The sequence below is a fragment of the Vanellus vanellus genome (genome assembly GCF_965231255.1).
Source record: "Vanellus vanellus genome assembly, chromosome: 1".
NCBI classification, from domain to species: Eukaryota; Metazoa; Chordata; class Aves; order Charadriiformes; family Charadriidae; genus Vanellus; species Vanellus vanellus.
The window spans coordinates 52,991,471-53,019,197 of NC_138905.1; the positions used below are offsets into that span (position 1 = coordinate 52,991,471).

The window sequence follows — 27,727 nt, forward strand, 5'->3', positions numbered from 1 at the left end:
AATAGGGTGACACTAAAGTGTTATACGATGCTTTTTTAGCTTTTGACACTTTGGAAGATAAGCCACTAAGAGAGTCCAGAGTCTGTGCAAGGGAGTTATGTCAGTGTAACAATGTAACTGAGAAAATAACTCACAAAAGATAATAAATATTTGTATAGTTGGGGAACTAACTTTCAAAACATAAATGGACTGTAAATATGAACTGTGAGTAATGTTAACCTGAGGCTGTGATTCCATAACCACTGTATTGGGTTTTGGACAATTAGCCAAAACTTATGACGCTGAGTTGCTGTTGTCTTTATGCTTCTATGCCAGTTTTGCCTGACAGCAAAAAGACTGAAAATACAGATCCAACATAAAACCAGTTAACCCAACCGTTTGTTATGATCAAAGGTGAATTGGGAGTGTAACTTCGTAGTGATTTACTACTTTATTTGGGATTGAGTGCACCCTCACCAAGTTTGCTGACACCACCAAGCTATTTGGTGCAGTTGACACACTGGAAGGGAGGGATGCCATCCAGAGGGACCTGGACAGGCTGCAGAGGTGGGCCCATGCCAACCTCATGAAGTTCAACCAGGCCAAGTGCAAGGTCCTGCACCTGGGTCAGGGCAATCCCAAGCACAAATACAGGCTGGGTAGAGAATGGATCGACAGCATCCCTGAGGAGGAGGACTTGAGGGTGTTGGTGGATGAGAAGCTCGATGTGAGCTGGCAATGTGCGCTCACAGCCCAGAATGCCAACCGTATCCTGGGCTGCATCAAAAGAAGTGCGGCCAGCAGGTCGAGGGAGGTGATTCTGCCCCTCTACTCCACTCTGGTGAGATCCCACCTGTAGTACTGTGTCCAGCTCTGGGGCCCCCAACATAAGAAGGACATGGACCTGTTGGAGTGGGTCCAGAGGAGGGCTATGAAGGTGATCAGAGGGATGTAGCACCTCTCCTATGAAGAAAGGCTGAGAGAGTTGGGGTTGTTCAGCCTGGAGAAGAGAAGGCTCTGGGGAGACCTTATAGCAGCTTTCCAGTTTCCAAAGGCGGCCTGCAAGAAAGTTGGAGAGCGACTTTTTACAAGGGCATGTAGTGATAGGACGAGGGTGAATGGCTTCACAATGGAAGAGGAGAAATTTAGAATAGATAGTAGTAGGAAATTCTTTACTCTGAAGGTGGTGAGGCACTGGAACAGGAAGTTGTGGAGGCCCCATCCGTAGAAGTGTTCAAGACCTGGTTGCATGGGGCTTTGAGCAACCTCATCTAGTGGAAGGTGTCCTTGCCCATGACAAGGGGGTTGGAACTAGATGATCTTTAAGGTCCCTTCCAACCTAAACCATTCTATGATTCTATACCATATTGCTGTTACATTTTTTGTGCTACACTTAAAAAACCAGACATACCAATGTACTTAGACTGAAAGGTGTAAACTGACTTCAAGCTCGACAGTTTTTGTTCCTTCCACTCCTAAGGGTCACTCACAAGAAAAGCGAGTACCAGCTGTATTGCGTATTCCGAACAGTACAATGAGTTGCAAATGGTGGCTGCACTCGTCTAAGAAGCAGTGTCAGAAAAGAAGCTTCAGACCTGAAGTATGGTGTCATTATTGTCCGTGAGGATGTTAGATGGTGTCTGCACCAATATTTTAGATTGCATTTCCACTGTTTAGTTAAAACTTCCCAGACCCAGTTCCCCCTTACAGTGCTTTAAAACATTTTTTACTTGATATGAATGGAGGTTGTTGGTTTTTACATTAGTATGATGAAGCAGCTCTCTGCTGCTGCCTTTCTGAAGTATGCCGTCTCTGTCTGCAACTGGTTTCATATCTGAATAAGATGCAAATTCTTAAACATGGGGGAAGGATCTATTTTCCAAAGCTCCTAGAGGCTTTTCAAGGTGAAACATACTATCTAGAGTTTAAATTATTACTATCAAATTTGGAGAGGAATTCAATTTCCTTTAAGCATTTCCAAAACACTTGTCATGTGATACCCATGTTCCAGGAAAAACTTTGGCTAAGATATGCTGAAAAATAAACGGAACCATCTAATTTATTGTATTTGGGCTTACAAGTAGTAGTCAAGCCACATTGGTATATGAATATTTGCTTTGTATGCATATGCTATCAGTGGAAGGCATTTCTACCCACTGTTCAGCCTCACTCTCTAACAAACTGAACAGGTAAAGTATATACAACACCAAGAACCAAATGCTTTCAGATATAAATTATAATGAACCGTAGATAATGGCCACTTCATATCACTACTTGCACTACAAGGTAAATTAAATTCCCCAAGCTAAGCTTCTCCTTTGTATTAATTACTTTGTTACACCACACCAATTCCTCAGTTGGAAGCATCAGTCTTCTTGAGGGTGGGTCCTTGATTTGCTTAGAAATTATCTTACACAAAAATAACCCTCAGCACCTTCATCTAGCCGATATTGTGGTAATGGCTAGGTAAACAGGAATGACAGCCACCATATTTAGTGATGGAGCACATCAAAATGGAGGAAATTCTTTCCCTAAATGGCAATTTAAAACTCTTTTTGGAACATAAAGAGGAGTGGGTGCAAACGCTAACAGTCCTGTTTCATGTCCATGACTGATGGGCAAATTAAAATATTCATATTTCAATTCTTATCTCTGATACTGCAATATACCAAAAGCATAGGATATGTAGTCAGATCTATATATTATACTGTTCCCATCATGAAATACAGCAAAATTTATAGCAGTGTGTGTTCCCAGCAAGCACTGTGCAAACAGAAATGTTTAACTCACTTGTTTAAAGATCGTGCAGTCTTAAACTCGGTCCTACTTCCCCAGCAGGAACACACTTGTGAAATTTTTAAAGTCAGCGCAATAAAATGAACACACCCTTCAAATTTTGCAATACTACAGAAGCAATTAATTTTTTTTTTTCCTTTCTGCCATGTAAGTCATCACGACGGCGACAGTTACACTAACAGATTAGCTACCGGTTTCCCGGTTGGGTTTCCTCTCAAGCCTGATAACATATTTCGTAAAGTTTGAGCACTTGGCTGGCGATAGCAGCAAGTTCGGTTACCCTGGGAGAAAACTCCCGCATTTGCGAGACGGCCGCTTGAGCAAACTAAGGAAAAGCCGGCGGCGAGCTCTGCCAGCTGATCGCGCCGGGGAAGCCGCTGCCTGAGGAGCGGCGGCGGGGACAGAGCCGGCGGCAGATGTCACAGCAGGTCACCGGGATCACGGCAGGTGACGGGGAGCTGTTGCACCGCCGCTCCCGCCCCTCGCACGCAGGCGCGACGCCGGGCCTGAACCGCTCCCGCCCCTTCTCCCACCGGAGGAAAACAGCCGGCCGCTTCGTTGTCGCCAGGCAGGGCGGCGGGGAGACCCCGGGAAGACCCTGGCGGTGGCGTTGAAGGGAGAAGCGCTGTTGCGAGGGCCCCGCCTGGGCAGGCGGGGGCGGGGATAGAGCGGCAGCCGCCGCCTGAGGCGGCACCCGCTCCGACCCCGCCCCGCGCCACCCGACCCCGCCCCGCGCCGCGCGCGAACACCACCCTCCGCGCCTCTCCCGCCTGAGCCGAATTTAAACTGCGTTACTCTCCCTCGCGCAAAGCACTAACGCTGCTGGGTCCCGCGCGCCTCTCCCCTTTTCAGCCCGGCAACCAATAGCAGGGCCGCGTCGTTCTCCTCTCCACCAATCGGGGGGCGGTTTATTGCTGGCTGGGAGAAGGGCTCGGTGTGCGCGTCTGCCCGCTGTGGAGCTTGGGTCCCTGGCGCGGGGCAGGCGAGTCCTCCTCCTCCTTCTTCTCCTCCTCCTCCTCTCCCCCCGCCCCCCCCCTTCTCCCCGCGCTTTGTTGGTGCCTCTCCCGGGAGGGCGGCGGCGGCCGGCGGCGATGCCCGAGTTCCTGGCCGATCCGTCGGTGCTGACCAAGGAGAAGCTGAAGAGCGAGCTGATCGCTAACAATGTGAGCCTGCCGGGCGGCGAGCAGCGCAAGGACGTGTATGTGCAGCTCTACCTGCAGCACCTCACCGCCCGCAACCCGCCCGCCGCCGCGCAGCCCGACTTCTCCAGCGACGAGGAGCGGGAGCCCACACCTCTCGGCGTCAGGAACCGCGGCGCTGCCACCGGGCGGGTGAGTACCGCCGGCCCTCTGCCGGCCCGCCGCCCGCGTTTCCTCGGCTTCCCGGCAGCCTCGGGCCCGCTTTCCCGCCCGAATGGGTCCGTCCGCCCCCGCCCGCCGGCCGTGGCTCGGAGACCGGCGTGAGGCTCCCGCAGTTCCTCTCGTGTCTTCCCGCTTTACTTGAGGCGCGGCTCGGCTGACGGCGCGATCGTGCCCGGCGGGGACGGTGCCTCCCGCCTGGGGCGGAGGGGCAGGGGCGCGCTCCCAGGGGGCCGCCCCGCGCCGGGAGGTGAACTGGGAGCCGCGGGGCCGGTGTTGGGCGGCCGCCGGCTTCGCTTCCAGCTCCCGTTTCGCGTGTGCGCTTCTCGGTGGCGGCGGCGGCTCCGGAGCGGCTCAGCCGCGGGGACCCTCCAGCCGGGGAGAGGCGGCGCGATCGCGCGTGGAGTGTGAAACACCCCTTACCCCACCCCAACGCTACTCCCTCCCCCCCCCCTCCCCCCGACTGTAAACGGGGAAGCGTTTACTGTGATTTGGCGGGCGGTCTCGTAAGTGAAATACTTGGTGGTTGGAGGAGTAAAGCAAGAGAAACTACATGAGGCTGCAACTTACTTGGGGAAAGACGGCTCCCATCAGCTGTCTGAGTTGTGTTGAAGCAGCGCTACTCTGTGCAGATACCTGCAGATGAAAGGATGAAGTTGTGAAGGAACAGCTTGTTTGTTTTGTTTAATTGAAGTGAACTGTTTACTGTAAAGAGGGTCTGCTTAATGTAGCTGTCTCGCTCATTCCTCTAAGCATATGTTTTATAGCAAAGTGACTCTTCTGCGTATTTGGTTGGTCCACTGTTACTTGCTTTCTTAGGCATAGTTTCTTTTATTATGTAAGGAAAAGGGGGGGAGCTGTTGCCACTTGGATTTTTTTCCCTTTTAGAAAATGTGATTTCCTTTTTAATTTTTAATAAGTGGTCTGTAAACTTGCATATGTTGAGAAAGTAATCTTTTAATTCATAGTTCTAAGCTGTCTGGTCTCGTGTAGAGGCTTGTATAATGATCGCCAGCTATGGATGTTGTAATGTGTGTGATATTACAAGTGTTTAATGATAGTATCTGAAATACTATCTTTCAAAGCTCATTTGTAAAGAGAGTGCAGAGAAAGGGACTCTTTTGAAGGTCTTTCATATTTTAAAAAACTCCAACAAACAGTTCTTGAATTAAGAAACTGAAAACTGCAACTAAAAGAGGAAGAGATTTCTAACCAAATTATTTACCTCTTTTAAACGTTTAGTTCAAATACTTAACTAGCATTCACTGGAGAAACTTTACAGTGAACTAGGCAGTTCTCTGATTTAGAGTGGTCTTGCCTCTAGAATTCGGAAAGTGCTTTTGAGTAAAATAGGATGAGCTTTAAACTGACGTGTTTCACACTTGTAGGAGAAGGAAAGTCTCATAACTAACTGTGGGAGTTCCTAGATCGTTTTTCCCTTTCCCAGTGCTTAAGCTTAAACAATTATGGGTGAGTTTTTTGATGTTTACAGAATGGGCGGTACTCTTACACTTTTGTTAACAATGTCTGGAAGGCTCTGTGCTACTTCTGCTAGTTCTGTGTGTTAATATCAGAACAGTGATCATCATAATTTCCAAAACTTCAGTGAATATTCTAGTGACAGGTGCTTAGACTTGGGTCTGTGGCCCGCCCCTGTGCTCCCCCCCCCCCCCCCCCCGGAAAAAAAAAAGCTCAGTTGATGGATGCCTGTTGTCTGCTTACTACAACTGAGGTAGTTCTGAAACTGCTTGTAGCTTGAGTAGCTGTTGTCTGTGTTGATGCTTTCTGGCATAAGGGTGCTTCTCTAATCTGCTTTCCTTCCAAAAGAGTGACATACAGGTCTTCAGAGTGACTTGGCCCCAAAACAGTTGGAAGGGAGAGGCAGAGTGAAGGAAGTCTGACATCCAGGGGAGTGGGATTCTGGTATGGAAACTAAGTGAAATAATCTTGACAAGATTATTTGAGGACAGGAGCGAAAGCACTCAAACCCAGAAAACTAGAAGGGGTAGAGGGAGGAAGTTGGGACTGCAAGGCATTACTGAAAGGAAGAATAAAATAAAGGAATCCCATATTTTCTTCTAGTCACTTTGTATACTCTGAAAATGAAGGTGGATTCAGCATCCTTTGTCTTTCGCTCTTTTGTGTAACTTCATTGTTTTATCTTAAGTATTCCTTTTATGTGTATGTTTAAAAGAACCAGAAAAGAAATTGCACTGGGTGCATAAAAGTACTTTATAACATGTAGTGGTATAATAACATGGCTCTTTCCTGTTGTTTGGTGAAGATCTGAGTAACAAAATTGCAATGCTTTATTAGTTCCATTTTTATGTATATTACATGTCTTAGAAATTGTAGTATTGGTTTGTGTATGTTGGGGGGAAATGTAAACCAGCTGTTTCAAACTTTTAGGCAATCAGCTACTTAATAAGTTTCTAGAACACCAAAATACCTTTGTAACATAGAAAAGTATCTACTGTGGGATTAAAAAGTTTGGACTGCTCTATTCTGCATTTCCTGTTTCAGTCTAAAAATTTGAATACTGCTTAACTTGAAAATTGCAAAAGTCACTTTAATCCAGATGACTCAGTCAAGGCTAGTGTTAACTTGTAAAAACATGTGAAAGAGTACTTGCACTTGCATTTTGGAGGGTTCTGTCCCACCGTGCTTTCTGCTCTTCTTCATTTTTTGATATTTCTTTGGATATAGCTTAATATTACATGATCCTTAATTAAAAAAAAAAAAAAAAGCCCAACCAAACAACAAACCCCCAAAAAACAGGAAAAAAGAAAACCCAAATAAACTGGTTTGGGAGTGAAGACCTGCTTCCACTGCTGGATTGGATGAATGAATGAATGCTAGATGCATAGCAAGTGAAGTAGAAAAGGGCCCAGAATAGCTCTTGGAGCAAAGAAATGGGTACTTTTGAATAGAGAAGAACAGAAGTGAGAGGTGTAATCTCTTTCTTCTTAAGTTTGTGCTTTTTCAGTAGTAATACCAACACAACAGTTTGAGTACTGAACTTCCTGCGTGCGTGCCTGCCTGCTGAAGTCCAAACGCCTTGAGTGAGCAATCGTCTTGGTGGCTCAAGTCCTCTGAAAAGATTGGGATCACAGTCAGGAAGCAATGTGCCAGTATTTTATGGGCGTAGGCTATCAAAGATGTACAAAATATATCGTTTAATATGGCTTTTGGTGTGAAAAATTGATTGTAATCGGGATTCCGTATTGGTCTGAGTAAGGGTGGTCCTGACTAGTCGGTCGCGGGAGGGATTTACTTCCCCCCTCTCCCACCCCGGGTCCGCTCGCAGTTCCCTTCGCCGAGCGCCTTCCCCTCCCCGGGCCCGCAGCCGGTGGCCGCTGCAGCGCTCCTGCCCGTGCGGCGGCGGGGGAGGGCGGGCGGGGCCCCGCCGCCGCGCTGAGGGGCAGGGCCGGCCGCCAGGGGGCGCTGCTGCCGCGGCACCCTCCGACTGTCGGGGGGCCGAAGCGGGGGGGGCTCGTTTTGAGCGGGAAGGAGAGAGTACTTCTGTTTGGATCAATACCTTACTTGATCTGTAAGCTGACTTACGGATGCCCAAGGGGGGAGAGCAGTGTTTTGCTTTGTTTTGTTTTTTTTTTTTTAAATGGATATGAGAAACAAGTTTAAAGGCGTACACTCTGAATATCTAAGTTGCAGCCATTGAAAAGACAGTAAAGCTAAACCAGGTCTCTTGATACTGACGGCTAATGTTTTGACATTGCTGTAGTCACTGGTAATTTTAAACTGTCTACGCTGTCATTTTAGTGTTCTTTTTCTAAGTTCTGGGCATTTGATAATACATTTAGGTGCGCGTTTTCTATGGACAAAAGCTGTGCAGCAATGAGAAAAACCTCATAGTTTTAGTTTTACTACAAATTATGTCCTTTAAATCTATCAGTCTTCCAGCACAGCTCTGTCAATAGCACATCCAACCTATAACTCTCTCAGAACAAATAAAAACCTTAATATGCTAGTGATGTAAAGCTGATGTGAGACAGATGTCAAGCATCCATAGTGATGCTGCTGCTGTTTCATCTGGGTTTATTTTGACCTGCTTTTTATTCTGATACAGTAGTGAACATACAGATGATTTACATGCATGTATAAGCGGATCAAAACTTGCCGGGGTTTTGTTCTGACTGCATTGTTTTCAGGCCCTGAAACCATCATGCTTTGGAACACCAAACTCTTTGGGCAGTTAGCATTTTTTTTGGCACCTAAAGTTAAAAACCAAACTATTTTACTGTAGTAAGATCTGACTTCCCCAGGTGAAACTCAGACAGCATTTTTATGCTTTGTAATGTGATGCAGCAAACCCCCCTCCTACTGCATAAAGTTCAGTCTGCTTTGTAGAAGATGACTTCAAATGCTGTCAAATACATAAAATTCACTAAATTAAAGTAAGATTAAATGTTAGCCCGTATACACTTTTTTATTTTTTTAAAGAGCTTTCCTGTGAAATATTTGAAAGTGTATCATTTTAAATATGGCCACTTCTCTAGATGTAATAGTTCTCTTATTTTCGGGGGGTAGGGGAAAGGGCTCACTTTGGCTATATACTCTTATTAGGAGAGGAGAAGCTTTTAAAATCATGCTTGTTCTGGCCTCGGTCTGATAATATTGTCTGGAGGAGCCAGCTTCTTCAGCTCTGCTAATGTTTTTGAGTAACTTTTTTTTTTTTTTTCCCCCCCCCCTAAGCCTACTTAGCATAGTGGTGTATGAGGACAGTGGCTGGTATGTGAGACACCTTTTTGCTGCAGGGGGAACCATCTGGATGCTCCTGGTCCTGATTAGTTGTGGGCTGAATATCAGGACAGATAGCTCAAAGGAAAATTAACTATGAAATGGCATTTTTCCCTCTTCAGGAGCATTGTTTTAAAGCGCATACCAAAAATATTATCTTGACGCTGTTGCCAAACAGGAGCTGTTCAGAGTTTAAATGTATAGGGTTTTATGACTTAGCTTATTGGTGCATTTCATGTCCCGGAGGAATCTGTTCTAAAACATGGGGTGATATTTTTGACCATTAAAGTGGTGATTTGAAGAAGATCAGTCAGAGGTCTCCTCCTCACTTCTGTTAATGAGGTTAGTTAAAGCATCTGGACCTGAAAGCCCTGTTCATAGAAGATACTTATCAAGTAAAGATATGTCTTGTTTTTAATTAAGTAGCCGAGTAAATTAAGAGCTAGCTTCAATTCTTCATGGTCAGAATGGTGTGGTAGTGATAATATCTGTAGCTAAGGTTACTGTATGGTTTCAACCTCTTCCTTATTGGAAAAGGGAAGGTAATAGTAAAATTGGTAGTTTATGAAGATCAGGAGTGTGGAAGATGAAACTGCATGCCTGGATAGGTGAGTGAACGTAAAGCATACATGCTACCCTCTGAAGCAAGAGAATCTAATCTATTCAGTGTTTCCTGTGTGGTTGTATCTCTTAGTTATGATATGCTGTACAAATGTGTCCCAGAACACGGATTAACACCTTTGTGGCCTTTTAAATGGCACTCATCTGCTGTCTGAGTGACAGCTGTGGGCAGAAGGGGTGAGGGTGAGGTGACTGAGTAATTCCTGCTGCAGTGAGAAGTCTTGCTGTGCTGTTCTGCACCTTCAGACTTTCTGCAGTTCTAGGCTCATGAGCTAGGGAGACGTGCTGGTGTAATAACTGCAGTTATAATTAAATAAAATAATCCTGTTGATGGAATTTTTGTCTAGCAGTGCCTGTCAGTTGTTCAGCAGGGACACATACAAGCCAGATCTCCAGGTCGGCATTCAGTTGATTGAGCCATGAGACCATCTGTTGGTTTGGTTTCTTGATTTTTCTGTTGTGAAGTTTTACTCTTTCACTTAGGTTCTCTGGAAGTGACTCTTCATTATGCATCATTCTTCTGTTTTCAGAGAGGGTATATTCCCTTCACTGAGTAACATGGAATTTAGTCTTTGGGAGGAGGGGAAGGTTAGGTAGTCCCTAATCTTACAATTTAGGACTGTTAGACTATATAGACTTGGAAATTGTAAGTCTCGCACTAACTAAGGTCAAAAGGTAGAGAATTCTTAAGTTGAGTGTATCAGTACCTCTGAATTACTGCTGCATAATTTCCTCTCCATTGTTTATTTTGTAAGTCCTGTAGCTTTTGGTAAGTACTGTCTCAAGGTGTTGGAGGTTAAAAAGTTCAGCAGGGCTTAGTTTAAAAAAAATAAAAAGTGCTGTGGGAAATGTTTGTGTATGATAGAATAAAAAGTGGGAGGGGAAGAGACCTCTGTATTTCACAGTGTAAGTCTACTACTGAGACTTGGCATGTACAGTTCCGTATCTTCCCGTATCCTAAGAGAAATACCACTGTTTGTTACCAGAGAGGACACTGTACAAACTGGAGAATTTAAAAGCATTCAGTTAGTGTAATTTGGGCTTTCTTAGCCTGTCTTAACCTCATTCAGAGAAATACTGAAGAAGCCCTGAGCCTTTCTGCTTCTAGTGATGAAGCTGCACCTGTTTGGGATTAAAGTCCTTGAATATCCTAATTAATGTAGGTGCCATTTAACTTGGGATTTGAAAATGCTTCTTTTGGTGTCCAGTAGTTGTCTACTATATTATTTAATGGCTTCTTCAAGATGTTACTTCTGCTTGTGTTTGGAGTACTGCTAGAACTAGTAAAGGTAGCCATAAATTTTGTCTGATTAAACTGGTCTATGGCTGTTGGATTTCTATTCAGTGGGAATTCCAAAGATGAGGTAAGGGATAGCTTCTGGGTCTGAATTCTCATCACTTGCATTTTCTGCTCCTCTCATTAGTGAAAGAAGGTGAAAGCTTTTTACTGTGGAGAGTTGACACTCTGAGAAGATGAACTTTTCTTATGCTGTTGTTTTCCTGTGGCCCTAGAACTGAGAATGCTGTGTGGGAGCCCCTTGCTTATAATTCACTTCAGTACTTGTCTGCAGGGTTGGGTCCTAGTTAATCTGAAACTGAGCCTGACAGATACCGGTACCAAACTGCTATCTCTTTGGTGTCAACAAACCTCTCAAATGAAATATGTAGATCCTCTTCCATCTTCTGTTTTCTAGAAAGTGGCAGTGACTAGAAGTATTTCTTTAATGCTGCTAGCACTAGCTAGCTGCTAGGATTTATTGGTCTGGGTATAGCGTTGCAAGAATACTTATATTACATGCAAAGTTGTCGGCTTTACCACCTTACTTCTGTAAATCCTGATGTTCACCACAATTTCATTTTAAGCACTTCACCTCTGCACCACGGTAAGACTTTATTTTTACTAATGGTCACCAGATCAGGAAAATGTGCATGTGTGGTTTTGCTTAGTTTTAATTTGCAATGATAAATTTTAGAGCTAGCTCTTTTAATCTGTCACGCAGGATAATCCCATGGATAAGTTGTGGTGATGCACAGAAAATGTTGTGGTGCTTTATAGCATAATAGTAGTGGTAATTAAAGCTAATATGATTGCTGAGGTTAATGCTGTCATACCACAGCCAAGGTATGAGAAATTCTTCTATCCTGACTTGTGCTTCTAGGGACTTACTTCATGGTTCAGTGAGTGGTTAAATGGCAGCTTTCTGTTTGTACAAGTGAAGTAATTTGCTTCTGCTTTAAGAAGAATAGGTATTAAAAAGTAAAAGTTGAAGACTTCACAGAACACAAGGTTATCAATGCATCTTGCAATATTATTGAAGAACATAGATTACCTTCAACTTTTCATCCCCTCCCTGCTCTTTTTCTCTGCTGAAACTGACTATTGTGATGGTATCAATGTGTGGTAATACTGCAGGAAAAAGTGTAGTAGTACTTGGAAGAAGAAACAAATAGCAAGGATACTATGAGATATGCGAGATCACTCACGTTCGAGGACTGTCTTACTCATTAGTTGCAGTTAGATTTCTGGTAGGTAAGATTTCTGTAAAAGTCTAGTAGAATACTGTGTAATTCTTCTGGTAAATATTGTTACAGTCTCTTCTGTGGCCTTTAGGTGATATAAAGGCAGAGATACATTAAATTAGGTTTCTGATTTCTTTAAAGTGCCATTGGAATGTTGATTTTCTGCACCATGGTGGTGGTTTTATTCTGAAATGTGGAAGTAACATCTTAGTTAATCTTCTTGGTGGTGTGTACAAACACCAGAGCTGTCAATAGTCCAAACAGATCCCAAAAGAAAATGCAGCATGTATTTTGGAACTTTTTTCCACTATTTGGCAGTTTAGTAGTCCAGAAAAAAATGCAATGAATAAGAAATTCTTGTTAATGTGATACTTAACTTGAAACAGTGTTATGACCAACACATTCAAAAGTAAATACAAGTCTCCTATAGTTGCAGGTTGGTTGCTTTTTGTCTACTAGATAAGTAGGCTCAGTTACTTCAAAAAATAATTAGATTTTTATGTGATAAAAGGATGGAATGATTGATAAAGTGAGTTGTAAATCTGTCATTAGTCAAATCTGCCACTTTAGTGACCCTATATAACAAGAAAAAAAAAACTGTTAATTGTGACTGAGTGCTATAACATATTTGAATTTTAGTCTTTGGTAAATACCAGAAAACCCAGATAGGACCTCTGGGCCGCCAAGCTGAGAAAAATGTTAACTGTCGAAGTTATATCTGTTTATATCCTACAACTCTGGTATACAAATATGACTTATTTCAAAGCAGTATCAAGATCATCCTTAGTTGAGAGCAAGCAGATCCTAAGCATATTTTTTTCTGTCTTACCTCCTCACTCTCTTGTAGATCTCAGAGCTTGAAATGTCTATTGTAGTAACAAAGGCTTCCCAAGTTGAACAAATGTTATGATAACTCTGTTTGGATGTAGTGGAAACTGCTAATTTAGGAGTAGCATCTTGGCAGATTATTTTGATAACCATCTGTATGTGGTGGTAGTGTGTTGCCAACTGTTCAAGTAGTGTTGCCAGAGTTGGGTTTAGGATTTGTTAGAGCTACAGTACCAGTGGCCTGAGCAAACAGGCAGGATTTTGAAAATGTAAGGGTGTTTCTGGTTTTGCCTTTCCTGCACTCGCTTTGTAACATCATGTAATCTTACAGAGAACACCAGGATAAGTGGGAATGGGAATTTGGGGAACTTGGTTCAGAGGGTGTGGGTACTGAAGAACTTCTTCCTCTAATTATATGGAACAAGTGTTAACCTACTGGGTAGAAGAATAATGTGAAGAAATGCCAATGGAGCATCATATTTGTAGCTTAGAGTATTGATGGTGAAACAGCCAGAAGCTTACCTCTCCAGTCATAGAAAAGAAATCCTCTTCTGTTGTATACTTGAACTTCAAACTAAAACACAAGATCAGAGTAACGAGCAAGATTTTTTTTTTTTTTTTTTTACTATAGAGGAGGCTTGTGATGGGTATCTCATTATAGAATTAGAAAAGTTGTGCATGTTTGTTTAGTTTAGTAGGTGTAAATGTTTGAAGTGTTTCACATAGGCTTTAGTATGGGGGGGATGGGGAGAATATAATTGCTTTTCTGTTTTTGTGTGTTTAGGACTCTCATTTCTTCCTGTTCCTTTAGAAGAAAAAGATGTGTTCTGTGTTAACTTGAAATGCGCTGTCTCTTGTTTCTTCCTCACACACTCACAGAAGGCCACAAAGAAAACTGACAAACCCAGGCCAGAGGAGAAGGATGACCTAGATATAACAGAGATGAGTAATGAAGATCTTCAAGAGCAACTTGTGAAGTACGGAGTAAATCCTGGTCCAATTGTAGGTAGGTCAACTGAACGAGCAAATATTCATTCATTCAACATATTTCTCACTAAACCTCATTCCAAGTCCTCTAAGCTTCTCTGATACAGTTGCTTATTAAGTTTAGTACCAATACTGTTGCAATCTTACTTCCCAGTTTTCATTGAACTATTTACACTGAGAAGACTTGAAGCATTGCAGTGTGGGCAAGTCCACAGATTGTTACTCTTGTGTTTTAGGCCAGCTGGAGATGTTCCAACTTCTGTTCTGAAGCTGCGTAACTATTAGTTAAAGTTCAGTGCTGGGGTAATTAGGTCTTCTGATACAGAGGTTGAGATCTGGGGCCTGCTTAAATAGAAAATACATCTTACATAATAAGCTAATAGCATTGAGAGCAGAATGAGAACATGGAACTTCCCCTTCCCTAGGGCATTTCCTACTCACTGCATTGTGTAGTAATGTTTTCCTTTGGGTTTTTTGTGTTGTGGTTTTTTTGTTTTTTTTTTTTTTTTTTTTTTCCCCTTGAACCTAGTGTTCTGTCCTGCATGCTAACCTGTGTCAGGGGAAGTCCTGTTCCCAGCTTAATCTGCTGCCTTGGGCACTCATCTGTGATATGGGATCAAAGCTCTTTGCCTTTTGGATTGTGCATTAGCCTAATGGCAAGGAACTTATCTGCAAAAGGGACCATCTTCAAAGAAAAAGATGGTACCCTGTAGTATGCTGAGCCTTCTGTGGAATGTTCTTGAAATCCTGGGTGGGTGGAAGTGTCAGTGATGGAGCCTGGAGTCCTGTGTGTATTCAAAGTCTTATGCATAATATTTTCTGTTAGCTCTTTCTGTGTGGTTTCCCATTCAACCTGTTCCTCTTGGATAGCACTCAAGTCTTCTGAAAAATTCAAGTACCTATGCAGTCTGCTGTAAAGATGTTCAAATTTGGTCTAAGTAAAAGCCTTAGTTCTTACAGAGTATGGATTCTGTTTCTTGTGAGAGTCTGCCACTTCTTTTAAAGGGTGGCATCCTCTTATCCAAAATCTTCTAAAGTTAGATTTTTCTGCAGCGAACAGCTCAAGCGCTGGTCACCTCTACAGATTTTTGCCAGCTCAGTCCTGACATGGATGTGCTAGACTTAATACCTTTTAGTTTTAAACAGCTGTCCTCTTAGTTCAAGTGAGCCAGTCTGATGGCTAGATGCAGCAAACACGAAGTTCTGTTGTTGCTGCTTACTTGCACCGCCTCTGATGCTTATTGGACTGAATTTGCCAACAGGGCAAAAGTTAAACTAAAGGGGAAGGGGTGTTAATTCCAGGGTAAAGGTATTAAGAGGATAATAGTGGAATCTACATGGAAGCTGTTGACCTTGCCAATATCAATCTCATTAAATTTTTTTGTGAGGGCATAACAACTTGTGTATTGCAACATATGAAACAAAACATCTAAGAAGCAGGTAAGTTCCTTTTCCATAGATAAATGCTTATAACTTTCAGCATACTAGCAGGTCCAAGTTTATCTTCAGAATTCTCTTAAACCAAAAAGTTAGAAGCTTTAGAGGTAGAGTTTATATACCTAGAGGTATATGCTTTGGGCTATACAGACAGATTAAAAATAGAAAAACCTACATTCAGAGATTCCTAAGAAATATGTAACAGCCAAGTTCTAGCAGTCAAGTCAGGGAAGATGAAAACTATCTTTAGTATGTATCCTTCTTTGTTATAGCTACTACTAGGAAACTTTATGAGAAAAAACTGTTGAAACTCATGGAGCAAGGTCCAGAACTGAAGGCACCGGTGCCTCTTCCAGCAATTTCTTCAACTGCTGAAAATACCAGACAGAATGGAAATAATGATTCTGACCAGTACAGTGACAATGAAGAAGGTAAGACTTCAGTGGAACTTGAGCATGAACTATCCTAATTATACATCAGCAATACTTGCAGTAGAAGAAATATCTAAAGAGGGCACGATCTTGCTGTTAGGTGAGGCTTTAAGACAGTGCTCTAGGCCATGTGATTCATGTACTTGATCATGCAGTACTTGAGCATAGTGATCCAGGTGCCTGTTCTGGGAAAGGAAACTGTTTCCTACTGAACTGTTCCCTTTTGTTCATTTTCCCCAGATTGGAGCCTGTAAATCTGATAGGTAGGAGAACTGTGTATGAAATGTTCCGGTGTTCTTTGCACTTAATCTTTAAGTGCCAGTGCAATTTTGTCTTATGGTGCTTACAGTAATCTTCACTATGGGGTAGTGTATGAATGAATGTTTATTAACTTTTGTACTTTTTAAACATTGCTTAATGTGTCATGTATGAGTCAATCCCTTTTATGCTCTGTTCCTTTATAGACTTAGTTTGGGGTGGGTTGATTGATTGGTCTTGGGTGTGGTTTTTGCAGTTTTACTTTTTTGTATCAAAAAGCATAGGAGTGGGGGAAGTGGAACATAAAACATGCCATCATACATCTTACAGAAGTTACAAACAACGTAGGCTTTAAAGGCTGTCTTTAATGGAATGTTAGAAGATGTTAATTTTTTGTGGTTTGGTTTGGGGGTGTTTGGGTTTGTTTGTGTGTTTTTTTTTTTTTTTTTGTTTGTTTTTTTTAACCAGGAACTTCCATGGAGATGGAAGAGAAAAGGTTAAATACAACTAGGAACTCGATGGCTCTCCTGTGCATATTTGGGCTTGGTTTTGAACTTTAATCTTTTGCACTTTCAAGGGGAGAGGGGATGTTAGACACTTATTTTTAGGACAGCCAAGAGCCCAGTCATAACTGACAGCTATCTCTTTGTACTTACTTATGCTTCATCTAGTTACCAAACTGTTCAAACCTGAGGGAAGGTGGGGGGAACCAACCCAAACCAAACAAATACTCCTCCCTGCCAAAAAAAAATAAAAATAAATATTTCTGTAACTAAACTTTAGATACCTTGGTGTAATGCTATTAGAATTTTAGAAAGGTTGTGGAAATCATACTTCCTCTTATTGGTAAGATGACCATTAACCAGTCACCCTTCTGCATCAAAAAGGAGTTTTGTATAAAAGGACTTATTTTAAAGGAAACAAAACAAACAGCCTAAACAGTGTTGAAAAGCTTCATTGCCCTTACCGTAATCAATAGCATAATGGTACTTTGGCTAAAGTAATTGCAACTTCATACCAGTTTCTAAATGGAACTGCTGGATTGGTTAAAGCTTATCTGAAATGTAGGATTTTTAGGACAAAATGAATTATTGGGGTCAGTATTTTAAAATATTTTTTAAGGTTATTCTTCAAAAGTCTTTGTTCTTCTACATTCAATGGAGAAACTTACCTGTATCTCACAAATTTTTAAGGAAATGGTAATTCATAACAGAGTTATGTTGCTTCTTAAAAGGAGTTTTTATTAAAATACGATTGGTTTAAACTAGCGCAACAACCAGTAGTATTATAGAAACTAGTTATATTAAAATTGGTTACAGATCCGAAGACCGAGCTGAGGCTTGAGAAGAGAGAACCATTGAAAGCCAGGACGAAGACTCCAGTAGCACTCAAACAAAGAAGAGTTGTTGAACACAACCAGGTATGTTTAATTTAGTGGCATCTGGAGTGGCTACTAACTGCAGCTGATGTTCTTACTAAACACCATACTACTTTTAACATAATCACATTTGACTTAGTTGGCTATGCTATTTTTGAAGAGTTGTTTCAGAAAGCCTGTTCTAATATAGCATGAAAATCTTGTGAATTAACTATAGTTGCTGTTTTTAGTCTGTCTCATAACATTCAAACTTATGGTCTGCTAAAAGCTGTTTGTCTTGACTTGCCAGCTGCTCTAGCACCTCTTAGAGAAAAATAATAGGCAACTTAACATGTTTAGTTTTGGAAAGGGGACAGATTTTTAAGTCAGATGGGCCGATGTCATCCTCTTGGATGTCTGTAAACAAATTGATTCAATAAAAGAAGCAGTTTAAAAAAAAGTTTGGAAAAGGGTAGGGTTTTGTTTAGGTTTTTTTGTTTGGTTTTTTAGAAATGTTTTAAAATACATATACATACATCATAGTTTTATATCTGGTTTGATATCTATAGATATGTGTTTGCATTTTAAATACATCTTTTTAATGACTGATTTAAATATAATCCATGATGTAATGTACTTCTGTATATGCCTATATATATATATAAGTGTGTATATGTGTGTACACACATGCACTAGCTATCTATATAATATTTTTTCCTCAACTATGCTTGTAGCAGCAGTAGACATTAATTTGTTGGAAAGCTTCTCCTAAGAAGAAAAATAATAAATAACAAGTTTAAATCTCACTGTATGTACCACTTGACCTTTACTTATAAATAATATTATTTCTGTTGTCTTGTTGAAAGAGGAATTTTACAGAAGTGCGGCAGGTTTTTGAACTGATGGTTGAATACTGGATTCGGTAATTGGTGGCTGATCTGTCCTTGTGATGTGACAGTGTCACTAAATACTCTGTTCCCCATCTGAGGGTACTTATGATTTTTGTGTTATTCATCTGACCAGTAAGTAGTGAAGTTGTGTTACAGTAAAGGACTTGTGTAGAAAAAGTTCAGTGACTCAAAAATCTGACCTGTTAATAGCTTGATGCATTGTAGCAGAACAGTGACTTTTCTCACTACTTTAGAATATGGCAGATGCCAGATAATTCTATTTAGATAGTGTCTGTATATATGTATAAACATGCTTTTGCTATGGATGTCTCTTGAAGCAGGTAACACTGCTATATGAGCTTGCATAATATAACACAGTTATGGAGATCCATAACTAGTTCTGCTTATTTTTAATTGGATTTTAGGGTTCACTTATTTGTGCTACTTCTGCATGTGATGGTCTCTATGATGGGAATCTGAATCTGGCGGTTCTTGTATTTTAAGGATTACTTTTTTCTAAATTGCTATTCACCCAGGAATCCCTGCCAGCCTCAGTGTAACAGAGATATATAATTCAGCTATCAACAAAGCTTCCTAGTCTTCAGGAACCCACTTGCAGAGTAAAAGGGAAGAGATAGTGATGTATTTTTGTGGCATTTTCAAGTAATGAGTGCTTACTCAATTTTTTTGTCATCCAGTTTCATTATAATAAATCTAGGTCATTACTGTGTTTTGTCTTGAAATCTTTTACGTGTTCAGTATAGAGGAAATATTTTGCGAGTTGCATATTTTAATTACTTGCCTATTTTAATTAAAGGAATATCATTTGATTAATCAAAAAATTATGCCAAATTCTTCAGGAACTCTAACTCTCTAGCTTGTTAAACATTTTACCTTTCAACTCCAGGCTGCTGTGTTTTAAAAAAAACCAAAACCCAAAAAACCCCAAAACAAACAAACAAAACCAACCAAACAAAAACCCAAAAACCCACACCACAAAAAAAAAAAAAAACCAAAAAAACCCACCCCCCACCAACAAAACTTTGAAGCTGCTTGAAGCAGCAAATGTGTGTAGTCATATATCTTGCTGAGAATAAAAGTGGAAGATCTTATCTTTTTTTCTTTCCCTCTTCCTGTGAAATTGGATCTTAAGTTTGCAGCTAATGTGTTAAGTGACCATACTCATTCTGCAGAATTATATGCAAATGTGTGGCATTGGCTGAAAGATTATGAGCCTCTGAAGAGTGGTGGGGCTAAATTGGTTGGTATTGTGGTGTGAGCAGATTTGTTAGTCACTTCTAGGTCCTGTCCAGCACTGGTCTTAGTCCAGGCATAGGCAGCTGAAAGGATTGTCTGTCATTTGGCATGGATAGACGTTGCTGTTTTCTTACGAGTACAAATAGATAGTCTTTAAGCAGGGTGGTGCAAAAGAAATTGGGTGGGGAGGTTGAGCAGGCTTATGGGTCTTATCAGTCAGCAGTGGAGGGCTAGATGAATTTGAGCTTGGCTGTTTGTGCTTAATTGCCTCCCCAGAGTGAACTGGAAAACTTGGAAGAAAACCCTAATTTGAATGCCCCCTTCCAATCAGGTAGGTAAATACAGAGTTAGAGTTCAAAACAGAGTGTAAGGCCTTATAGTAGATCGCACTGGATGGAAAGAGGCAGGCTAAATAACTTAACTGTTAAGGAGTCCTGGCAACATAGAACTACTGTCTCCTTGAGACTTCATATAGTGACATTGTGCATGTGCTGTGTTCCCCTATTTCTCCCGGCGTGGTTTTTTTTTTAAACTATCTGTATAGCTGGGCTTAAAAATAAAACATGTAGCATTGCAGCTGCTGGCATACAAATTTCGTGTGGCATGCACAGAATAAAAAACTTGGCAAATGGTAGCTCAGGTAGACTCATAATCTATAGCTTCACTGCTCGTGAGTAATGACAGCTAAAAGCACATGCTGAATAACACCACACCATTGTAACTCTCTCTGGTTATATACAAGGTGTTGGTGTACCTAAACATGAGTATTACATTCTATTAGGGTTTACTTAGTTCAGATATTTGTGGAATAAGCAGACAAGGCCCACTCAATTGACAGTGAAGTTAACTATAACTTTAGACAGCAATAGTATTTATTTTTTTTTGTCTGTTGAATATGCTCTGCTGAAGTCTGGATGGGTGTTAGGCAGTAGATTTTGTGTTTTTTCCTAGATTTTACATGCAAGAAAACTTGAAACGTGGTACTTAAAACACATGACTGACAAGCATCTGAAGAACTAAGGAGAGAGGCAGTTACTTATTGCAGTTCTGACTTTTCATTAGAAGAAAACTAGTTCCTAGTTACACAGCCTGGGGCAGGGGAGTTCTTCATTAGTAGGATAAGGGAATTGCCTTACTGCTTTCTTAAGTGGAATGTGTTTGAGTGGAACCACTCTGAAATTAGTATTTTTCTCTAAGCTTATAAAGGACACCACCTCTCAAATAGAAAGTGTATGGGACTGAGGTGGGGATCCATGATTGAAGGCTGCAGGTTAAGCTTAATAGGGAAGATAAGCCAGTGTCTGATGAATATATAAAGAGAGTTTGGGAGATCCTTCATCAGAAGTTTAAGTTGAAAAGAATATTGGAGGCTCAGGCTGAAATCTACAGTTTTGTAGGAAACATCTGAATCTGTTTTGGGCTTGAGGTCTGTGCATAAATACACATTTGGTTTTCAAAGTAGTTCAGTGACTTTGGAGTAAAGCGAAACCCTTGCGCTCCCTCTGCTGGATATGTAGCAGCAGTAATACAGAACTTGCATTAAGAATCATAACGCTACTCAGCTGCGAGTTTCACTGGAGTAACTTTGAAGATACAAGTGAGGAATGGATATGGGCATTGTTAGACTTTTTTTTTCCCCTCTTAATAAATAAATACTTTCCACCCTGCTCTCTTAACACATTGTTTTGGAGCTAATACTGTTCCAGTGAAGTTATTTCTGCTGTTAAAACTGTAATTGACAGTTGCACCAGTCTGTGTAACTTCCATCAACCCTGAGTGTAATTTCCAAAAACTTTGTAATACATCAATGCATAAGATGTTACTGTGCAAAGATTTCAGTATTAACAAAGTAATAATTTTTATTTTAAAACTTAATCAAATAAAAAGGAAAATCTTGTCTGTAACCTAGAATAAGCAGGTACTTATCTCCCTTTCCCTCCAGGTCTATGTTTGGAATTAGTTTTGAGGAGGACTTTTTGTTTGAGCATAAAATTTGCAATAAGGCATAGAGTCTGTGTTTGTTAATGGCTATTAAATTTTTTGTTGTTACTTAGATTTGTGAAGATATGTGTCAGGCTTGATTGTTTAGACCCACTGTTCTGTGAAAATTTTGTGAGTTTCATCTCTGTATATGGAAACTTCTCCCCCTGCCCACTGTGGCAGGACATTAGTTCCTGTTGAAATGTAGGTGACTGCCTAAACCATTCCCATCTCTGAGAGAATAGAACCCTGTCTGGGTAGAGAACAAGGTGATGCTTTCTGCTTACGTGCATAGATTAATTTTTTTCGTGTAGGCAGGTAATGTAATGGGCCTGAAAACTATCATATCTGCTGTCTATGACTTGATGTAACTACTTGTAGCATTACTTATTTCATGCTGTTGCAGAGAGCAGATTATCAGTTTTCACTGTTGAGCATTATCTAGTTAGTTCTGTATTTGAAAAGTAACGTGCTGTAACATAAATATTGTGGTCAACACTGCTAATCTAGCTAGCTATTCATTATTGAATGCATTAGGACCCAAATTTTTTGGATTGTAGACACACTGCTTCTGGAGTATGCATGCTATTCTGGCTTTTGGTTGTGGGTATCCAATGTTGAGAGTTGGCTTTCATGTATTTGATCATGTGTTTGATGCTTGAATAGACCTATTCTCAAGATGAAGTTACTGAGACTGTCTGGACAAGTGGATCTTCAAAAAGTGGACCTCTGCAGGCATTTTCTAGGGAGTCTACAAGAGTGTCAAGAAGAACACCAAGGAAAAGGGTGATGAGAGGCTTATTATAATAGATAAGCTTTTTTTTCTCACTGTTAGGGTCCCAGTGGCTATTTTATTCAATTGTTTTCTTTTGTTTGTTTTAAACAAACAGGTGGAAGCTACAGCACAGTTGCCTGTAGATGATGCTGTAATAACAGAGAGTACTCCCATAGCTGAAACTATATTGACTGCAAGCAACGAGACCCTAGTAAATATGCTTAGTAAATATGTTTAAGTCGTGCAAGCGGTATTCTTCTGTAATATATCTTTACTCACAGAATAATTCTGTTTTGAACAGATAGTTGTACTTTCCTTAAAAGTCTTGTATTCAGTAGTCTTTGAAACCATGTATTCAGTATCTGGTTTAGTGCCTAATGCTGTTGTTCACTTTGAGATGGGACAAGGTAGACACCTAGGTCCCATCTAATGTCTATTTTGGGGGAGGGTTGAGAAGAACCACTTTAAAAGCTCAGATCTTTTTCTTAATTTATTTAAGTACATGCAGAATATCTGCTTCTAAGTTTGGCTTTTCTTGCAAACTAAATAGCCTTTGTTTCTAAATGGCTTAAAAGAAACTACTTGGAATGATAAGCGATGTGTTTCCTATGCTTATTTCAGAGTATCTGTTACGTAACCTTGAGTTAACTCCTAACATGCACATATGCAATGCACATAAAGGTTTTCTTGTTTGGCTCTGCCCCCTTCTCCCTTTTATTTTGTATTTTGGCTGATTCTGAGTTTGAACAATTTTGAATCTCGGCAGGTTGTCAATAGGGTGCCTGGAAATTTCAAGCATGCAGCTCCTACACTGTCAATCAGTGAACTCTCAGACATGCCCAGAAGAACACCAAAGAAACCATTGATGACAGCTGAAGTAAATAAATTAAAACTTAGATTGCTATTGCTTACTCTCTCTGAACAAGATTCTTGTGTGCATGTGCTTACTCATTAGTACAGAAGGGGTGGAGGATGTCACTGCCCAGGAGGCACTAGTCCAAATAGACTATCATGAAAGAAAACTTAAACTTATTTTTATCTTCTTTCGGATTTGGGTGTGTGTGTGTGTGGAGATCCTGCTTTGCCTTAGGGTAAAAGAAAAGGAAAATATGTTTTGGTTTGTTATTTTTTCTTGTGCTGCTATTTTTCTGTACAAAATATATATTTTTTTTTTTCTTTTAAATTCTTTGAATAACTCAAAGACAGTAAAATTGGGTTATCTACCTTTGATCTCGTAAATCAGCCTATCCTGAAAAACCACAATGTACCTTAATTTAGGGAATCAAAGAGTAGGATTACTTTTAGACCAAGAGACGGAATTTAAAAAGCATCTGTAGATTCCTGTCAGTTATCAAGAAGGGGAATAATTCTTTTACTGTAAACCTATTCAAGCTGTCAATTATATACCTCTTGGAGAACTGTCTAAAGCACTTGCAAGTATATGTAATGTATTAACGTATTACTGTAATGTTGTGGAAATTAACATTACAAGATAGTGCTTGGCTGAATTTGAATGGAGTTCATTGCTTCATCTAGTTACTGTAGATAAAACTTGCATTAACGCTGGGGAAGTCTACTCTACCAGTGGGTCTGAGACTTATGAAATGGGCTGCTTTACTTGTTTGTAATGTAACTGCAGTGTAGACTTAGTTGTCAAATAGAAGGTTGTGGGAAAATTTGATGTTCTATTTCAAACTGCGTAAGTTTTTTTTCAGTTAGCGTTCTACTGTACTGTGGCATTATTTATTACAGCAAGAAGAGACAAATTGCCCACATCAGTGCTTTTTTAATCATGTTGGCTACAACCAATCCTGTGATCTGCTGAACACAGCCATGATAGAGGTGATGGTTAAGGTTTTTTTTTTTTTTATTGTCTACATCATTGGCTGGCAGGTGTATTGTATTTATACAATGTATTCTTTATCTTAAAGGAAACTGAGGAGAGCACTGAATGCTTTAAGACACCAAAAGTGACCAGACAGCTACCATTAGCAAAGGTTCAACTAACTTCTAAAACCCAAGAAGTAAACTTCTTGAATGTCACTGGGTGACTCATTCATTCTTATAAATTGCACATGGTTATGGTCCCCGAGATAACTATGCAGGAGCTTTTTGGTTTATGGTCTGTTAGGCCTTTAACTGTTTTTGATTTCCTAGGTGCTGGAGAAAACTCATACAGAAGAACGAAGAGTAGAAAGGGATATTCTTAAGGAAATGTTCCCTTATGAAGTATCAACACCTACAGGAATTAGGTATTTATAAGGTTTATGGGGGCTTGTTTCTCAGTTCTTGTAAACTTATTTAAGCTGATACTTATCTTTTGATTATATTGGTAAGATTCCGAGGAACGTTTTTGCACTCTGGCTTAATGACAGTTGAGATGACCACTTAACTCTTCTTTTCTATATATGTAGTTTTGTTAGCCAAAACAGTCTCTACTTAAATTGGGGGTGGGAGGACAGGGTACTACTATAGTAGGAATTATTACTGGAACTTTTGAATGCTGGAAGTTAAATGAGAAGGGCTTCTTTGTGGTAATGGCTCACAATATTTCAGTTTTTGGCTAGATGCAACTGCTTTAGGCCTGCTGTTAAATTAAGGAAAGATCTCCCAACATAACGATTTCTTTTTGAAAGCCAAAAAGAATTTTCAAATTCCTTGTTTGTTCCTTTAAGTAGCAGTCCTGTTGGAGTCAAAGATTACTCTTGGCATGAATAAAGATGGCATCTAGGAAGGGCTATTAAAATTTTTTGTTGCAACTTTGTATTTAAACAAAAATTGAAACAACCCTCTTGATAATTAAGCAGTTCACAGAACTTTGTCCTGTTAAGAGAAAATGAGAAAAAGTTTCCCTATGGTTAACATGTTGGAAACACAGTTTATTTCACATCTTAATTATAGCTTCAATTTAAACTGCAATTGTATAAAGTCTTAACTGGTACCATATATTCTCCTTATGGTACTACTACTATGGTGTAGTAGTATGTATGTGCTTTGTTCTCTCTTGTTTTGAAGTCTATCGGTGTAGTTAAATCTATGCTACTTTTCTTTAAATAAAAATCATGCATGTGTAGTCCTTATATATAAGGACTTGACAACGTATGTGGGTTTCTTAACCCTTACTGCTTCATCTTCTGGCTCTGTGTATTGGCTTAGCCAGAGTACATATTTTAATGACCAGGGGAAATCTTAGGTTTAGAAATCCCATTGGGGCTGTAGAAGTGATCATTAAAGATGCAGACAGACACTTCCTAGAGTTTTATTGCGAGTTGTGATCCATTGATTATGTGGATAGGGTGAAGTAAACTGGCATTTGAGGTTTTTTTGAAAGTGTGTTTGAACGCTGATTAACTTTAAAAATAGTAATGATAGACGTGTTGGAGTTTGAGAGAGATATTTCAGGTACTGCATTCACTAGAAATAATTTTTAGTTCTTTAACTATACTAAAATTTTCCTGTATACCTCAGATTGCTCTTTTAAATATGCAATATCTTTATTTTTTTTTTTAATTAACAGTGCTAGCTGCCGTAGGCCAATCAAAGGAGCTGCTAGCCGGCCTATAGAGCACAGTGACTTCAGGATGGAGGAAAGTTTCTCTAAGTATTTTCCTAAATACAATACCTCAACTGACATCAAATCGGAGAAACCACCAACAAAAAAAGAACGCTCCATTCCCCTGTGGATAAAAATTATTTTCTTTGTTGTTGTTTTGATCTTCTTGTTTTTGGTTTATCAGTCTATGGAAACTAATCAAGGAAATCCTTTCTCTAAATATCTGAATATTTCCTCTCGGGGCAGTGCCAAATGAATATCTTTTTAAAAGGCACACCTGATTTGATCTCCTGTTTTTAATTGTAGAGAACTCTTCTGCCCTCTCATCAACTCAAGGACTTCTTACAAATAATGTGATTGGAACCTGATAAATTGGATAAATGAAGCAAGATAATATTAAATGGACATTGGTAACTTTCTGGACTTTGGACTAGTAGGAGATTCACTTTGCCATAGGAGTAACATTTTTTTAGATCTTTGAACTTTTTGTAGGCTTTATTTTTTTAATGTGGACATCCTTTAAATTGATTTTTGAGAAACTGTATATTTGTTTTTGCAAGAACTTGGAAGCTGAGAAGGGCAAAAATGTAGTAAAATGTGAAGCTGTGTTTTTAAACCCTTTCTTTTGTACAGAAAAGAAGTTGTACTTCTGTCTCTAGATTATTGTGGAGGAGGATTTTAACACAGGTAATAAAGGGAAGTGCATTTTTGTATGCATTTTTTTAGTAACAATGTTATTGAATTTGATGTCTTAGGATATAGGGAGAGTACAACAACAACCTTTTCTGTAGATTACTGTAACTTTTTAGTAAGTGTAACTGTAAACCTGTTTGCATTTCTGTAAAAGTCTTAGTATCATATTAGTAACTCTGTTTAAGCTTAAACTTCATTTAAATGTATCTCTTCATTTTAGTGCTTACAGTGTTGTAGGAGCTGAATACAAATCTAATTGGCAAGAATGTCTTAGAGGAACTTATTTATTAGCAATATGCCTGGAAAATAAAAAATTGCATCAATATAATTTGCTACTAAAATACTTTTTTGGATCAAGGTTGTTACCTGAACTAGTCTAAATTCTGACTTTAGCAGTGGTCTTTTTTCTTTTTTAAAAAAAAAAAAAAACGAGGTCTTTCCAACACAGCTTTATGTGATTATCTTTGAATATTCATTTAGAGAAGTATTTCTCAAAGTGTGAAAATTCCATATGAAGTTTTATTCTTGTATGAAGAGGGCATTGCTGCATTTTCTGCTACAGTTTCATCTTCTAAGGTGAGATTTACTACTTTATGCAGTTGAATATTTTTCTCAGTGAAAGCATGCTGAAACACTCTATATTGTGTAACTTAGTTGAGCAGGCAGCTGACTTCACTACTACCAATGAAGAGTGATAAGCAACAATTTTTAAAGTGAATGTATACATTTTGGTGTGCTTAAATCTGCAGCAGTCTCATTGCTTGGTACAAAATTGCAATAAATCATACTACTTATTCTTAAAGTGCTACTTATAAAAAGCTGCGAACATTAGTTAATAGTCAATATCTTTTTACTCTAGGTACAATTATTGTGTAGACTATAGCTATGGGGAAGCTTTACTTTCTGTGAACTTTGGGACAAACGTGGTAATTTGTAGCAAAGCAATAGGGTATTTTTCTGTTAAGATTATTTTTTTCCTTTTAATCTGCTTTTTTGAGTAATCCAAATAGCTAAACTTGTGTCCATCCTATAGAGAATTGTAACATATAACATTCACTTGGTGTCAAAATGCAGAAAAATAAAAATGATTTTAATGTGTGTCAATTTTCCTTATCAAAATAAATGCATTGCTGAAAAGCAGCAAGAGCAAGACAACTAATGTATCAGTGGTGTCATTTTGTGCTGCTACAGTCTTTCATGCTTTAAAAAAAGATATATATCTGATAGTAGACCCAGAGTAGTTCATGTC

At 39.9% G+C, this 27,727-nt stretch overlaps 1 protein-coding gene across 3 annotated transcripts; it reads left to right on the top strand.

Annotated features, from left to right (window-relative positions):
- The first annotated feature begins 3,605 nt into the window (after positions 1 to 3,605).
- Positions 3,606 to 27,627, top strand: TMPO (thymopoietin). 3 transcript variants are annotated; one of them, XM_082490102.1, is made up of 9 exons: positions 3,606 to 4,106; positions 13,740 to 13,866; positions 15,557 to 15,715; positions 17,293 to 17,393; positions 22,124 to 22,243; positions 22,348 to 22,443; positions 22,999 to 23,109; positions 24,390 to 24,484; positions 25,750 to 27,627. In XM_082490102.1, the coding sequence occupies exons 1-9, from the start codon at positions 3,867 to 3,869 to the stop codon at positions 26,039 to 26,041; spliced, it is 1,341 nt and encodes a 446-aa protein (XP_082346228.1). In that variant the 5' UTR covers positions 3,606 to 3,866; the 3' UTR covers positions 26,042 to 27,627. The 3 variants fall into 3 exon arrangements, with proteins under 3 accessions (XP_082346228.1, XP_082346229.1, XP_082346230.1); XM_082490103.1 differs by lacking the exons at positions 22,124 to 22,243; positions 22,348 to 22,443; XM_082490104.1 differs by lacking the exons at positions 22,124 to 22,243; positions 22,348 to 22,443; positions 22,999 to 23,109.
- Positions 27,628 to 27,727: the final 100 nt, after the last annotated feature.